Here is a 16,042-nt window from a genome sequence, read left to right as displayed (position 1 = left end):
GAGGGTACCCAGGGGAGCTTTGGAGCAGCCCCACCCCCAGGGCAGAGCCTGCGAGAAGCACACACTGGGGAGGGGCGGGGAAGGCTCAGAAGCCCCCTCCCCCAGCGTCACTGCGCGGCTGCCACACGTCGGCCCACTGGCCCCTCGGCAGCCCGCAGAGCACGTGGTGGGAGTCGTTCCGTGATGCTGTGCCCCCTGACCCAGTCCATCCCTGAAGCTGGGACGCGAAGACAGGCAGACTCCAGGGCCCTGTGGTCTCCCACGGTCACAGCTCACTCCAGGCAGCACTGCGCCCGGCACGCCCGCAGGTGCGGGAGACAAGGCAGGAGCCCGGCAGTGCGCCCGCGGGGAGGCCGGCATTTGCCGGAGGCTCCAGGGGCTGCTCGGTTGACGCTGTTCGGCCACGCTGGCCGGGAGCCTGGGCACCTGCTGCTGGGATCCGAGTGGCGGGGGTGCAGCCCAGGCTGGTCCTGGCTCTGGGACGGGAGGGGCAGCTGTGGGATTACTCCCGCCTGGATCTGTCTTGGCACCCGTGGGTGGGCCAGCAACAGGCTGGGGAGGGGGCTTAAAAGTCTAAATGGCCCAACGAGGGGCTCTTTGGCCTGTAGGGCCCCACTCAAGGCTCTGTGGATGCTACCCTGGAGCCAGGGGGTGCTGGGGTTTTCTGTGTCTCTCCTGTAACAGCAACCTCCTCTAAGTGCTATCTCGCTCGAGGGCGGGACAGCGGGCTGGCCCAGGCCACTCTGGCCCTGGGGATGGCAGCACGCGGCACTGCCACAGACTCTCCATGACGCCAGCTGCTTGTCACCTGCCTCCTGGGGGTCTCCAGGCTGACGTGCCGGACAGGAGGGGGCGTCCACCTCAGTGGGTGACTGCTTCCTTGCTGGGCCGCCGGGCTGAGGCAGGGCCCTGTGTGCCCCTGCGGCCTGCGCAGACGGCCAGGGCACTGGCCCTGAAGCCACAGGGACCCGCAGGGACTCTGAGGACCTCCTCTGCTGGAGGCCTTGGGGACTTCCAAGTGACCCCGTCAGATGGACGGCCCGCTGCTCTCCCACTGTTTCGGGAAAGGGAGAGCCCCAGTGGGCGGGGCTGCGCCACCACTCCCTCCCTGCACGGGAGCTGAGCACCCTGCCTCTGCGTCCCAGCCAAGCGCCCGCCCCTCGCTGGCCTGGGGCACACGTGCCCCCTCGGTGGTGGTGCCCCACCAAGAGCAGAAAGAGCGCCGAGCGGCTTCGCGGATTTATTCGGCTCAATCCAGGGCAACTGTTTGAAAAACCCGTACACAGAATGGGCTACGCACACCACGCATGGGCTACAGGATGTCATGCAGACAGCTGGCGCAGGTCCGTGGTTGGCCCCAGCAGACCCCCTTGGCGGTTTCTAAGAGAAACACTCGCGTCCCGCCAGGGGAACTGGGGCGGGCCCACCCAGGCCCTGCATTTAGCGCACTGCACAGTCAGGTTAAGCCCCGGGAACCAGCCAGCCAGCCTGTGGTTCCCTGCCCTGAGGAGTGGCTCCTGCCCCTCCCGAGGAGCCCCTACCAGCTCCTCGCACCCACGGTCACGTTCCCCAGAGGCTGCCCGCCGTGCCTTGCAGCCAGAAGGCTGGCGCTGGGCATGCTCCGGGCGAACACCGCCAAGCGCATCACCGGTTAGTGTCACCCGGGGCTGTGGCATCTCCCCTCCCTGTGGCACCGTGCTGAGCCCTCGGGGCCGACCCCGACAGGGCCAGGCCAGGCCGAGGGCTCTGCCTATGGTCTGGAGAAGTAACTGACCCCAGGCTGGCACAGGGTGGCTGGCGCAGCCCCTCCCAGCTGCAGAGCTGGACCCCAGGCGGCCGCCTAGGAGTAGCAGCCGCCGCTGCTGGGTGTGGGGCGATGCCAGGAAGGCTCCAGGGGAGCAAAGACGGGGGGGGGGGCTGCAGGGGACGCGGCCGTGGGGAGACCGGGCTGCGAGATGTGTGCCAGGGCTCCGGGTGTCTCAATCCCAGATCCCCCAGGGCACAGACAACCCAGACCCCACAGACACTGAGCTGAGCACAGAGAAATCAACAACAGAACGAGAGACAAGGCCGCCCTGCCCGGGTCGCCGCTGGTGACCGGGACAAGCTGAGTTTCAACAGCAGTGTGGGGGCAGCTGCCGCACACGGGCGTGCTCAGGCCTGCCAGACGCCCTGGTGAGAACCAGAGCCCGCACTGCGCGGTGGTGGCGGGAACCTCTGTGCTGGTGGCCCGTGTCCACGAGAGGCACAGCGAGGCAGAGCTGGGGGAGGGGTCCCACCGACCCCACTGCCCCAGTCCTCCCCAGGCTGTCCCCTTCCCTGTGGGTGGCAACTCAGCCTCAGAGGCCATGGACCAGGGGTCCTTCCCCGCTTGGGGGGCCGCACAAAGCCAGGGCACCGGGCTGGCAGGGAGAGCGCGCTCTGGCCGCCAGCCTCCTCGGTGGGTGCCCAGACACCCCTTCCTGACCCCAACACCAGGCCGCGACCCTCGGCCGAGCCGGCCCGTGCCGGAACCCTGGTCCCTGCCAGTTGCCCCCGGCCAGGCGGCCGTGCCGCCCACCTCAGGTCTCCCTCCACAGCTCCTGCTCTGAACTCAGGGCGCTGCCCGAGTCTCCCCACCCCCACCGGCCAGTGGCGCCAGGTCTGCGAAACGCCTCTGCCCATGGGGTGCTGCCTGGAACCCTACCTGGGGCAGGGCTGACAGCACAGCCTCCTCAACCGGGGCTCTTCACTGCGCCCCGGGGCCAGGGCCAGGGGGCCGGGTCTGTCTCTGCCCCCGAGCTCGTAGCCAGAGCCCCGTTTCCTGAGGGGACCATGGAGGCGATGGCAGCGTTAAGACAGGAGCGGAACTTTGGTCTTGAACTGTCCGGCAGTGTCCACGCAGCCTGGCGGGGCCCGCGCCCTCCCTGACGCCCCCTGCAGGCGGCGGGGCCACGCCCACTCTCAGACCACCTGCAGGCGGCGGGGCCACGCCCACCCTGACACCCCCTGCAGGCGGCGGGCCACGCCCTCCCTGACGCCCCTGCAGGCGGCGGGGCCACGCCCTCCCTCAGACCACCTGCAGGCCGCGCTCGTGTCCGTCCAGCTGCACCTTGAGCTTGTGCAGCTCCTCGATCTCGCGGTTGTGGCGCTCGGTCTTGTGGCGCACCAGCGAGCGGTAGAAGTGGATGGTGAAGACCACGAAGATGAGGCCCACGGGCACCATGATGATGGTGGACACCAGGGCGGCCTGCCAGCCCGTGTGGCCGCCGGCGCCGGGCAGGGGGCCGGGCTGGCGCCTCGAGTCCACGGGCAGGAACTTGATCCAGCAGAGCAGCACCACCTCGGCCAGGAAGAGCAGGATGCCCAGCACGGTGGAGAAGCCCCAGGCCAGCTCGATGTAGGGGTGCATGCGCTCGTGCGGGGACTCGCTGATGGAGTTGAGGTTGTGGATGTTGCTCACCGCCTCCACGTTGGGCAGGATGCAGGTGCTGATGAGCAGCGCGAACAGGTGCACGGCCACCAGCACCGTGGTGCAGGCGCTGAAGGCGATGAGCAGCGGCCGCGGGTACTGGTACTGCGTCTCCAGCTGCACCTCCACCATGGCCACCTGCGAGTCACGGAGTCCCGGGGAGTCACCAGCCGCAGAGAGGGGCGGGGCGGGGCCACCCGGGTTCTGGGCCCTCGGAGACCACGGCACTCACAGCTGGTGCTCCCTCCCGCGTGGACCCCGGCTTGCCAGCTGCGGCCTGGCCAGCTGCTCCGCCGTGCAGGCCCCTTACCGTTTAAACATCACACACGTCCCTGTCTTTCCTGGGATTCCACCGAGGAACAATCTAAAGAGTACAGAGCAGAGCAAAGAGGCCCAGGGCGGGGGGTGGGGGGTCTCCCCTCCGGGTGCTTTCCCTACAGGAGCGAGGGGGTAGCTGGGCCACTGGCGCCGACCCAGGGCAGAGGCCCCCGCAGCACACGGCTCCACTGCCGGCGTCAGAGCCAGGCTGACGGGTGGTTCAGCTGCCGGACGCTGGCTGTTTGGCAAACACTACGAGTGGGCTTTGCAAGAGGCGCACAGAGGCTCCCGGAGGCCGAGGCTCACGGGTGCACCCTGGACGGAATCCTCCAGACCACAGGGCGTGTCGCCCAGCTGGGGCCGGGGACCAGAGGGGAGGTGTGGGAGGGGTCCCAGCAGGTAAGGGGACAGTCACTGAGAGAGCCCGGGGGGAGTCCGGGTGGAATCCTGGGAGAGCAGGATGGAGCTCCGAGCTCCTGGCGCCAGCCCAGCCCCGGCTGCTGTGGCCATTTGGAGAAAGCAGCAGCGGATGGAAGCTCTCTGTGTCTTTCAAATTAATGAATTAACTAATTAATTAAACAGAGAAAAGGGGGGGGGGTAAAGAACTGTGAGTTCGGGCCGGCGCTGTGGCGTAGCAGGTAAAGGTGCCGCCTGCAGTGCCCGCATCCCATGGGGGCACCAGTTCTAGTCCCGGCTGCTCCACTTCCCATCCAGCTCTCTGCTGTGGCCTGGGAAGGCAGTGGAGGATGGTCCACGTCCTTGGGCCCTGCACCCGCATGGGAAGACTGGGAGGAAGCTCCTGGCTCCTGGCTCCAGATCAGCGCAGCTCTAGCCATTGCGGCCAATTGGGGAATGAACCAGTGGATGGAAGACCTACCTATCTCTCTCTCTCTCTCTCTGCCTCTCCTCCTCTCTGTAACTCTTTCAAATAAATTAATTAAAAGAATTGTGGGGTCACCTGTGCAGGGTGGGGACCACCAGGCTGTGAACATTTGTTTTATACTTCTTAAAGACCCCCAGAGGGAACGTGAAGCCCCCAGCCTACCCTGGAACAGGAGGTGGCCAACAGGCGGGCTGGACCCAAAAGGGTTTCTCCCCAACTGGAGCGACACGCCCCTCCCAGGCCAAGTCCATTCCCACACCCTCCCGGCCCACCTCGGCCCGTCCCAGGAAGGGTGTAGACCAGGCCCACCTCCCGACACGCCAGGCAAGGGAGGGGCAGGAAGGCCTGAGGGAGAGGCCGGGCCAGGTGGCCACGGCCACACGGACTTGACTTCTGCCCCTGGCTCCCGGCTCCAGCTTCCTGCTACTGCAGACCCTGGGAGGCAGTGGCGATGGCTCAAGTACTTGGGTTCCTGCCCCCCTCTGGGAGCCCCGACTCCCAGCTTTGCCCATGGTCCAGCCCTGGCTGCTGCAGGCACTTGGGGAGCAAACCAGTGAAGAAGCTCTCTCACTTTCTCTTTAACCCTCAAATTTTTCTTCCTTCCTTTCTTTAAAGAAAGTATAGCCAGGGGATTTTTCTACACACTGGTTTTGCTTAATATATTTGAGCCATTCCTATTTTTTTTAAAAGATTTATTTTATTTATTTGAAAGGCAGAGTTCGAGGGAGAGAAACAGAGAGAGGTCTTCCATCCACTGGCTCACTCCCTAAATGGCCACAATGGCCAGGGCTGGGCCTAAGCCAGGAGCTTCTTCCTGGTCTCCCACGCGGGTGCAGGGGCCCAGGACTCGGGCCATCTTCTACTGCTTTCCCAGGCGCATTAGCAGGGAGCTGGATTGGAAGTCGAGGAGCCGGGACTCGAACCAGCATCCACATGGGATGCCGGCCCCACCCCTGTTTTTTAAGAATCTGTGAGAGGGCGGCAAGTGTCCGGTATAGCTGCTAAAACGCTGCTTCGGCCCCTGCGTCCCCTGTCAGTGTCTGCTCAAGCCCAGCGCTGCCCCACTTCCTGCCAACGTGCATTCTGGAAGCTGGCAGAGGATGGCTCGGGTGCTGGGCCCCTGCCACCCACGTGGGAGGCTTGGACTGAGCTCCGGGCTCGTGGCCTCCCACTGGTGGCCCCTCGGCTCCCTGCCCGCCCCCCACCCCACCCCACTGTGGCACTGTGGCTGCTGCGGCTGCTTGTGGAGGGTCCAGCCGTGGCTGTTGCAGGCATTTAGGGAGTGAACGAGAGGAAGGCAGACTTCTCTCTTTCTGCCTTTCAAATCAATAAAATAAATTTAAAAAAAAATACACAACACACTGCCTCTCTTCTATTTGAAAAAAAAAAAAAATTTAGAAGTCTGTAAGGAAGATTTCACAACCTCCTACAGCAACCACTTCTTCTTAGCGTGAGCGCCCCGGCCCCGCCCCTCGCCTGTGCTAAGTCAGAGGTCAGGGCAGGCCTGGGGCCCGAGCCACAACAGCCGCTCGGCGGCCAGGGCCAGGCTTGCGGAGCAGTGGGCTCGGTGCCGGCTGTGACACTGGCACGGCACCGCAGCGCTCGTCTGAGTCCCGGCTGCTCCCGCTAACTGGGAAGGCAACAGACGATGGCCCAACGCTCGGGAGGCCCGGATACAGGGCCCCGCCCTGCTTGCTGCAAGCACTGCGGGGAACCCACGGATTTGAGGTCTCTGTTCTCTGTCCCTCCACCTCTCAGATAAACATGTACCTACGCTGGCCAGGGGGTGCTGTTCCTCAGAGCCCTTGTGGGCCTGTCCGTGCTGCCGCCCACTGCTCAGAGCAGACAGGGCCGACAGAGCCCCCAGGAGAGAGAGGCCAGGGGCTGCCCCTCACTGTTTACACAGAGGTTTTCCGGGGTGGGCTCCGGGCGCTGCTTATCTGTCGAGGGAAGGATGAACACCCAGACGCCAACTCCGGCTTGGGCACCAGCACACGCTGGTCAGGGCAGCCGCTCTGGGGTTGGAGCTGGGGGACCTGACGTAGAGGGGCTCGGCGGGGCGAGCCGGCTGCGTCCCTCTGGCCACGGCCCTGCCCCCACTCAGCAGCTGTTTCTTTTCTTAAGATTTTTTTTCTATTTATTTGAAAGGGACAGTTACAGAGACAGAGAGAGAGAGAGAGATCTTCCATCTGCTGGTTCACTCCCGGATGGCTGCAGTGGCTGGGGCTGGGTCAGGCCAAAGGCAGGAGCCAGGAGCTTCTTTCTGGTCTCCCACGTGGATGCAGGGGCCCAGGCACTTGGGCCCATCTTCCACTGCTTTCCCAGGTGCATTAGCAGGGAGCTGGATTGAAGTGGAGCGGCCGGGACTCGAACCGGCACCCACATGGGATGCCGGCACTGCAGGCAATGGCTCCACCCGCTGCACCACAGCGCCGGCCCAGCTGCGGTTCCGATGCCCTGTGCTTGTCGCGTATTTCCCCACCTGGCCTGGGGTGGGCTCTTCAGCTCCTAGGCTCAGAGACGCTGACCTCCCCGCCTCCCCAGGGGAGCGACCTCCAGAAGACAGGGCGAGGGTGCTGGGGGCTTCTCCAAGCTGCTGGGGCCAAGGGCCCACCCCAAGTGGGGGTGAGAAAGGGTCATCACCAGGGGTGTGCAGCCCCGGCCAGGGAGTGCACGGCCGGCACCCGGCTGCCTCGGGACGCCCAGCGCGGCCTGTCTGGCTCACCGTGCTCACCTAGCACCACCGTATACCTCTGAGTGTTGCTAGGGCCTCCTGAACCTCTCGTCTCCAGAATTCGCACTCCCCGTTTGTAGCACTACTCACAGCGCCTGCTTTCCAACCTTAATTTGTGATTTTGGGGGCCGGTGCTGTGGCACAGTGAATAAAACTGCCGCCTGCAGTGCTGGCATCCCACGTGGGTGCTGGTTCGAGTCCTGGCTGCTCCACTTCCGATCCAGCTCCCTGCTAATGGCCTGGGAAAGCAGTGGGAGGTGGCCCAAGTGCTTGAGTCCCTGCACCTGCTTGGGGGACCCGGAAGAAGCTCCTGGCTTCAGATCAGCACAGCTCTGACTGTTGCAGCCATTTGGGGAGTGAACCAGTGGATGGAAGACGTCTCTCTGCCTCTGTCTCTCTGTAACTCTGCCTTTCAAATAAACGAATAAATAAAAAAAAAAGTGGGGCAGGTGCTGCGGCTCACTTGGCTAATCCTCCACCTGCGGCGCCGGCATCCCATATGGGCACCAGGTTCTGTCCCGGTTGCTCCTCTTCCAGGCCAGCTCCCTGCTGTGGCCTGGGAAGGCAGTGGAGGATGGCCCAAGTGCTTGGGCCCTGCACCCCATGGGAGACCAGGAGAAGCACCTGGCTCCTCGCTTCGGATCGGTGCAGCGCCAGCTGTGGCGGCCATTTGGGGGGTGAACCAACGGAAGGAAGACCTTTCTGTCTCTCTCTATATATAACTCTACCTGTCAAATAAACATAAATAAATAAAAAGTAAAAAAAAAAAGTAATTTGTGGTTTTGAAGCCTGAATTCAACGTGGCAGAAAAACAGGGAGGGACCCTCAAGTCTAGAAAGGCGGCAGGTCGGGGTGTAAAATGACAGCTGAGACCTGGGCCCCACGCAGGGGGGCAGGCAGTGGCAGCAGGTCCTGAAATACTCGCACCTCTCCAAGGTCAGAACACAAGCAGGCCCCGGCCGGCACAGCTGGCGCACCCCTACTCTCTGCGGTCCACACCGGAAGCCAACTCTAAGTGACATCCAGACTTCTCACACACAGGCTGGAGGGACGTTCTGCTTAACTTCTTACCCTCTGTCTACCTGAGAGACAGAGGGAGCCACTGGTTCGCTCCCCAGAAGCCCACGACAGCCAGGGCTGGGCCGGGCCAGAGCCAGGAGCGGTCAGCACAGTGCTGTCATCGGAGCCATAGTGGCTGCGTCCCGGGGCCTGCACCGCAGGACGCTGGAGCCGGAGCCGCAGCTGGGGGTCACACTCGGGTAACGCCCACGCACTCCGACACGGGGACCCGGCACCCCAACTGGTGCTTTAGCTGCTGGGCTCAACGCCCACTCCTGTTCTTACTGTGACGCAAACCACAGGAGGAAAATCGCGGCAAGCCCGTCGTGAGCCACGAGTTGATACACTTTGGTGACGACATTTACAGAAGCCAGGCCTAAATGAGCCTTAGCTTTAAGCTTCCGACCTATGCCCAAACGTGTGGCCCTCCGGGCCCGCCCTGTCTCGCCCTCCCTGACCACGGCGAGCCAGTGGCCCGTCCTGTCCTCACGGCCGCAGGGGCGTGGCCTCAGACGCAGCCTGCCGGCTTCCACCACCATTTGAGAGAGAGAGGCTCTGGGCTGCAGACACAGGTCACTCCCAGCCTGCCGGCAGCTCGGCACACAGCAGAGGTGGGGCGAGACAGGCGGCAGGCGGCAGATGGCAGACGCGGCCCTGCCCAGACCGATTCCTGCCCTGGGGATGACTCAGGGGGAAGGCGGGAGCGGGGGGGGGTGGGGGGGCAGGGCCAGGAGCTCAGGGGGCAGCAGCTAATCCCTGGGGAGCCCTCGGTCCCTGCTTAACCCCTTGGATTCCCAAACTGCGGGGTGGCGCCTGAGAGGGAGGCCGCTCTAGGCATCCCTGCTGGGGATCCTGAGAGAAAGGCCCCCACCTGCCCTCGGGGCACAGAGGCGTCCTCTAAGAGGAACTGGGTCTGGGCCGACCTGCCCCGCCGCACCTGCACTCACCATGGCGAAGCCGGAGAGCAGGGCCGAGGTCCTGCTGGAGGCCTTCAGCTTGGCTCTGCTCAGGTAGAGCTTCCTCCAGGACAGGGCCTGCACCGAGTGGTGGTTGGAGGTGACCAGTTCCAGGTAGCTGCGGCGGACCCAGTCCCGGTAATCCATGCCCTTGTGGCCGGGCTCCGAGCAGGCGGGGGTGGACGGGTCCACAGGCACGTTGAGCTCAGCGCTCATGGTGGGAGCCGGGCTGGGGGAAGGAGGGGGACACGTTCAAGCATCCTGAGGAACCCTGCTTCCCCCCCCGGGGGGGACGGCCCAAGCCTGTGCCAGAGCTGGGGGCCCAAAGGTGGGACGGCGTGAGGCCCTGCCCTCGGAGGCTGTCCCCAAGCCGGGGCATGGAGGGTCGGGCAGGCATCACCAGTCACCACCGTGGCCAAGACCTGGAATCTGCCTCCTGCTGCTTCCGCAAGCCCCAGTCAGGAGAAGGCTGGGGGGTGAAGGGACCCAGGGCTGGCGAAAAGCACTGCTGACTCCCCTGACCCGGGCCACCTCCGAATGTCGGGGGGGGGGGGGAGCTGCGGCACTTCAGCCGGGGCTGAGGGTAGGGAACCCGGATGTGACTCCACTGCCTACACCCTCGCCCCAGAATGGGGACAGCCCCTCCTGCGGAACCCCCGGACGACACAATGCACCTGTAAGCCGCTCTCGACGCCCAGGTGCAGCCGCGGAATAAAACTTGCAAGGAGCGAGTGCGGCCTGCACGCTAATCCGTACGGTTCCCCTAAGAAACCACTCGGCTTACGTAACTCCAGTTGAGCCACGTCCAAGCTACGGCGGGAACCTTCAGACAACGAGAAATGGGATCTCCAACTGACTGGAGACCCCTGCGGCCATCGCGGTGGGCGCCTGGCTGGACGTTGACACTGACCGAACGTCGGAAGGGCTCCTCTGAGCAGATCTGAGAATTTAAACCCACGCGGCGATGGGTGATCGCCTGTGGCTCCCGCACGCACACCCGGCAGGGCTGCTCCTAGGGCACGGGCACCTCGCGGCTCACTCGGCCTTGGGTGCTAACTTCCATATTCCGCCACGTGGTCCCCAGGAGAAAGCCACACACGGCGTTTCCAAGTGCTGGGGGCAGGGGTGCCGGGCGTAGGGTCAGCAATCGGGAGACACGGACTTAATCCGTTCGCGCCAAGCTCTGGGAGGATTCCACAGCAAGGTGGGGACTGGAGTGAGCCGGCTCTCTCGGGAAGCTGTCTGCCCTCGCTGCCGGGCCACAGGCCATGGCTCCTCCTGCCCAGGGGGCACCTCCAGGGAACAGCTGTGTGCCCTACTCCTGCCCGGGGTGCCTGGGTCTCGGCTGCTCGCCCACATCTGCAGCCGGGTGCCTCGTCACTGGAACCTCCCTTGGAGAGGCGTCAGGGAAACGCCCTCACCGGCCTGGGGCTGGTTAGCTCCGAACATCGGAAAACAGTGCGGTTTGGAAATGTGTTACATGTAACAGGTCTCATGAAGACAGGAGACACAGCACGGGGTGAGCCGAGGCTAAACTTTGCTCCACCAGAGCGTCTGTCTCCCAGCACTTAGGCACCAAAGACGGAATCCCACCTTGGAGGACGCCACTGCCCGGGGGCAGCTGGCACCACCGGCTCGGGGACAGGGGACACGCTCCGAGGCGCTGAAGACAGTCTTGGCAAAGCGGGACCTCCCCCAAAGGCAAGGTGCTGGCCACGTGCAGGGATCCGACAGGCAGGAAGTCCAGCTGTGGGCACAGGTCCCACCAAGCTCCAGGGGTAGGGGCTGCCGGCCGGGACAGGGAGATGTGTGCAGAAGCCGCGCCGAGTCAGCATTAGGACAGGGCCAGTGGGGCCAGGCACGCGGGAGGAAGGGGTGGATAGGGAGTGGAGGAGCTGCGACGGGGCCACAGTTCAACTGAGGGACGTGGGGGCGGGATCCAGAGGGAGGGGCCAGGGCGGTCTAGGCCCTGCAGAGGCCCCCAGGGTGGTGGTGTTGGGGGGACAGGCGGCCTGGGGCTGGGTCTCAGGACAGGCTTGCTGGCGCTAACAGAGAAACCACTTCCTCCACAGACAGGGGCCCCACACTGCAGCTCTGTCCGCCTCTGCCAGGGCCCACGGGCTCGGGGCCCATGGTCTTGGGGCCGGCTGCCGGGGGGAGCGCAGGCCTGTAGGGCGAGGGCCCGTGCATCCTCGCAGGCCTGCGGGAAGCGTCTCCACAGGCAGGCTTTGGGGTCGGCTCGCCTCGGCTGCCTCTACACATCTGGGGCACAGAGTGTCTGTCAAGCGGGGGCCTCCGGAGGCGTCTGTCCACATCCCTGTCCTCACCCCCGGGGAAGCCCTGGCCACCGCCGCCACCTGGGCACGCACCCTACCCGGAATCCCCTGCCAGGGGCTACCTGGCCGACCCCCACCTCTCTTCCACCCGCCCCATCCCGAGAAAGCCCGGTTTCCCGCTCAGCCGGGCGTCCGTCCATGCTCCAATTCCAGCCCCGCTTCCCCGCCCAGACCCCTGGCCACAGGGCTGGGTGCGGACCCTCCGCGGAACTCACCGGAGCTGCGCCGCCGTCCGCCCCGCCCGGCCCTGCGCTGGCTCCGGGCTCCCGGCAGGCGGCCGTGGCGTGGCCGTGTGGCCTCGCGGCCGGGGCGCCGAGCGTGGCGGCCCCCTCCCTCCTTCCGCTCGGCCCGCAGGGTCCCCCCCCCCCCCGGGCCCCGCCTGCACCGGCTGTCCCGCCCCACCCCCGCCCCCGCCCCCGCCCCCGCAGGCCGGGCCGCTGCAGCGGCTGCCAGGGCAACGGCGCGCGCCGTCACGTGACCAGCCCTGCGGGCGCGGCCAACCACGTGACCTCCAGGCGGGGAGGGGCGCTCGGTTCCCAGGGAGAGGGTCCCGCGGGCGGGCGTGGCGGGTGTGCCTCCACGGGCATCTCCGCAGGATGCTCACCTCACACCTAATCCCGCTGACGTGGCGGGGGCGAGGCAGGCCAGGGGACCGGGCAGGGGCCTGGGCTCCCATGAGCGCGGGTCAGACTGGCGGGGCCGATGCTGGCTTGAGGGTGGGGTCACCCCGGAGGATGCACCCCGGAGGATGCCCGGCGTCTGCTCTCGGCCGTGTGGGAGCAGGGCGGGGTGGACCAGGGCGTGGGGAGGTCAGGATGGGGAAAGGGCTGGGGCTGGCCACGGGTGCAGCGGGGCTGACCGCAGACGGCGCGGGAGGGTCCCTGCGGAGCCCGGCCCTTCCCCTCTGCTGCGGCTTAGGGCGGAGATACTAAGGGGAACGTTCTTTTCAGGAAGTGCCCGCGAGTATCTCACTGAGAGGCGCCGTGGTTCATGTCAGCCGCCGTGCCGTGCCAGACGGGCCCTGGGCGCCCGCTCCGCGCGCCCGGCAGGCTGCTGTGTGCCCTACATAGGATTTTTCCATCTGTCACAACAGTGCCGGACCGTGACACATTTCTCCAAGCCAAAGAAAAATTCCACTCCTGTCAAGCGGCCCAGGTTTCCTGACGGTTGGGAGCTGCTGCGGGCATGGCACCCTCTCACCCGGGATGGGCCCGACTCCGCCGGCCTCCCCTCCTGGTCACCCACAGGGGCAGGGGAGGCCCTGGGCGGGTGTGGATGGGAGCCAGGAAGAGAAGGCTTTGTTCTGCATTGGCGACACTGACTCACAGGTGAGAGTCATCGCTCGCTCGGTTCAGGTCTCCCCAGAGCTCCTGGGCAGGCCGGAGCCGGCTCCACCCTCCCGCCAGCCATCCCACAAGCCCCGACAGAGGCCAGCCGCAGCGTCAGAGCCGGCTTCCTAACCACACACACTAAACAGCTTCTTTTCCCCCTGAGACAGAGGAGGGTGTTGCGTGGTGACCAACGGAGATGGAACGGCCAAGACACCGACAGCGGGGCGGGAGTCACACAGAGGGAGGGAGGCTGCGGTCCAGATGCCCGCGCTGGGTGGGGGCTGCCTCCCTAGCCGGCTGCTTTGCTCCATCCCCTATAGGGCCAGGGCCACGGCCACCGGGCCTTTGAACAGACCAACCTGTGTAGTGCACGCTGAGGGCAGCCCTCCAGTCCTGCTGAGCCAGCCGGGGGCCTCCCGGGCCTTGTGGCTCCCGTCTGGTCTCCTCGGCCACTCACTCCCATGACCTAGGTCTTGTCATCACCCACAGCAGCCCCTCTGCAAAACCCACAATGCAAACGTCCATTTCCCGGCCTCCCCCCAACCCTTCTGGGTGGGTGGCCTGACCCCCTGCAGCTGGTCTCCACTTCCTGCCTTCACTGCCATCCAGCACCCCCCATTCCCTCTTCAGCTCTGCGGCTCAACCCAAGGGTGTCAGCCACCAGTCAGCGCCGGCGTTGGGGCCACCTGCCTGAGGGAGCGTCCCATCATCCACTCAGCCGGTGACATCATCAATCCAGTGTCGCCCCCCCCCCCCCCAGTCCGGTGAATTCTGCCTCAGCATCTCTGGGTCTCCCTGCCTCTCTGCCCCCATGCCAGTTCAGGCCAGCACGGCCTCTGCTCTGTCTGCTCCACCCGTCCCCTTCCACTCCGCTCTCCCAGCCGCAGGGGGCAAGCAGGGTCCTTGCGGCCTCTGTCGAACCCCTGTCCCCTGGGTGGTGCAGAGGCCCCGGCAGCTGGCAGCCCTCCTCGCCACTCCTACACGGCGTGTCCTGCTCGCCATCGTCCCCAGCCCCCAGCACAGGCCTCTGGGCTTAGCAGGTGGTGCCCAGTGCACACAGAACTCAACCCCGCAGCCAGGTTAACTTCCCAGAGCGCGCTCTCTCTGCAATCTGTGTTGAACGATGGTAACGGCGGCTCACTGAAGTATGGGGAAGAGGAAACAAATGTGAACTTCCAGAGGGGTCGGAGAAGGCTTGCTGGCGCCCACCACGGCTGCAGAGGGAGGCAGGCTCTCCTCCCCAGGAACCAGCCGAGTTACAATCATTTCCAAAAGCAGACACGACATTCCAGCTCTAACTCAGGTGTTGGAAAAAGGGAAGTAAATGTAAAATAGTCAGGGTACTTCTCATGCTGCGGGTACGAGGGTTGTTAAAAACCAGCTGCTTTAGGAACCTGGGTTTCAGGCAGGCCGCCCCACAGGGGCCACAGCCGTCTCCTGCAAGCGTAGCTCCCGGCTCTTACGTCCTGGCCACAAAGGCCTTTTCAGGAAGCCCCACCTCTTGTGGGCTGGTGTGGCTGGGGCTGACAGCTCGGAGGACTGACAGGCGCCGCGCACCAGAACCAGGCAGAGCTGAGGGGCAGTGGGAAGGCTCCCCTGGAGGCAGCGACACCCACACTGTGGCTGGAGAGGTGGTGGCCCGAGGTGGGGCCGGGGTCCAGGGATGGGGCTGGAGGGTGCCAGTGGGAGCAAGCGTGAGGGTGGTCTGGCACGAGGGAGGGAAGCAGCACCCTGCAGCTGCTGTTCTGTCCCAAGACTGAGGACAGGCACCGGGGTGCCAAGACGTGGTTTTCAGAGGGTCACTCTGGCTGCTGCGGGGAGAACAAACTGGGGCGGGCATGAGCCGGAGGCCCCATAGCATCCACCCAGGGGATGCTGGTAGTGTGGGCCGGGGCACACAAATGAGCAGGTCCAGGACCTGCTGGTGGACAGCTGGGGGAGCGGTGTGCTCCAGCACCTGTGCGGATGGCAGCCCCGGTGCCCAAGGAGGGAAGATGGAGGAGGAACATGCCTAGGGGCTGAAGTCCAAGTTTTCCTTATACCAAGTTTAAGGCTCCCATTGGACATCCAGGGGGACAGGACAGTCTGGGCACTGAACGGAAGTCAAAGCCACAAGCTGAGAGGGCCCCAGTAAGGGTGGATTTAAAGCCATGGACTCGGGCTGGCGCTGTAGTGCGGGACACTGCTCCCGCGCTCCCTGACGCTAACTGTTCACACAGCTCTGTCCCACACACCCACACCGCACTGCCGTGGAAGGACGGCGCAGGCTCCTGTGGCCTCCGATGGTTTTTCCGACAGTTCATCATACATACCCTGGTCCCACACTTGTTCCGCCAGCAGCACTGTGACTTGGCCTGGACAGAGCCCAGCTAGCATGGTTTCTCCAGACGGCAGACACCAGACGCACGGCCAATGCTGTGCCGGGGTGGGGGCGGGGCATCGGCAAACTCGCCCAATGAGTGAACACCGGAAGCCTGTCACCAGGATGCTTTCTACCAGGGGGAGAGCAGAGCACCACCTCACCCCGCCTCAGCCTGGAACATGCGCGTCACCGGGCGACTCGCTGAAGGGGCTGTAGCCCCCAGCCCCGGCACCCCCCAAGACCCCCCGGCACCCCCAGCTCCGCCACTTACTACCCGCGTGTCCTGGCAAGTTCCCAGAACTCCGTGTTTGGAAACCTTGTTTGGCAGGGGCCTCTGTTGTGGCGTAGAGGGTAAAGCTGCCTCCTGCGAGGCTAGCACCCCATACGGGCACCAGTTCAAGTCCTGGCTGCTCTACTTCCAATCCAGCTCTCTGCTGACGGCCTGGGGAAGCAGCAGTAGGTGGCCCAGGTGCTTGGGCTCCTGTACCCATACGGGAGACCTGAATGAAGCTCCTGGCTCAGTCCTGGCCGTTGTGGCCACTTGGGGAGTGAACCTGTGGATGTGGAAGACCTCGCTGTATCTCTCCCTCACTCTCTGTAACTTTCAAAGAA

The 16,042-nt window shown here is 65.0% G+C and overlaps 1 protein-coding gene across 2 annotated transcripts; it reads right to left on the bottom strand.

The window, feature by feature from the left end:
* Positions 1–2,141: 2,141 nt before the first annotated feature.
* Positions 2,142–12,461, bottom strand: ORAI2 (ORAI calcium release-activated calcium modulator 2). 2 transcript variants are annotated; one of them, XM_008252939.5, is made up of 3 exons: positions 11,953–12,087; positions 9,393–9,630; positions 2,142–3,589 (listed from the first exon to the last, which is right to left on the bottom strand). In XM_008252939.5, the coding sequence occupies exons 2-3, from the start codon at positions 9,615–9,617 to the stop codon at positions 3,050–3,052; spliced, it is 765 nt and encodes a 254-aa protein (XP_008251161.1). In that variant the 5' UTR covers positions 9,618–9,630; positions 11,953–12,087; the 3' UTR covers positions 2,142–3,049. The 2 variants fall into 2 exon arrangements, with proteins under 2 accessions (XP_008251161.1, XP_017195590.1); XM_017340101.4 differs by lacking the exon at positions 11,953–12,087 and adding an exon at positions 12,342–12,461 and having other exon boundaries at positions 2,917–3,589.
* Positions 12,462–16,042: the final 3,581 nt, after the last annotated feature.

This window comes from Oryctolagus cuniculus, chromosome 19 (assembly GCF_051225735.1).
Source record: "Oryctolagus cuniculus isolate XC-2025 breed Fujian yellow rabbit chromosome 19, ASM5122573v1, whole genome shotgun sequence".
Classification (NCBI taxonomy): Eukaryota; Metazoa; Chordata; class Mammalia; order Lagomorpha; family Leporidae; genus Oryctolagus; species Oryctolagus cuniculus.
This window is presented reverse-complemented; position numbering and strand designations above follow the sequence as displayed.

Coding starts and splice junctions, on each gene's coding strand:
- ORAI2 (XM_017340101.4), bottom strand. CDS start 9,617: ATGAGCGCTGAGCTCAACGTGCCTGTGGACCCGTCCACCCCCGCCTGC. Junction 3,590..9,392: donor TGCTCTCCGGCTTCGCCATG/GTGAGTGCAGGT, acceptor CGTGACTCGCAG/GTGGCCATGGTGGAGGTGCA.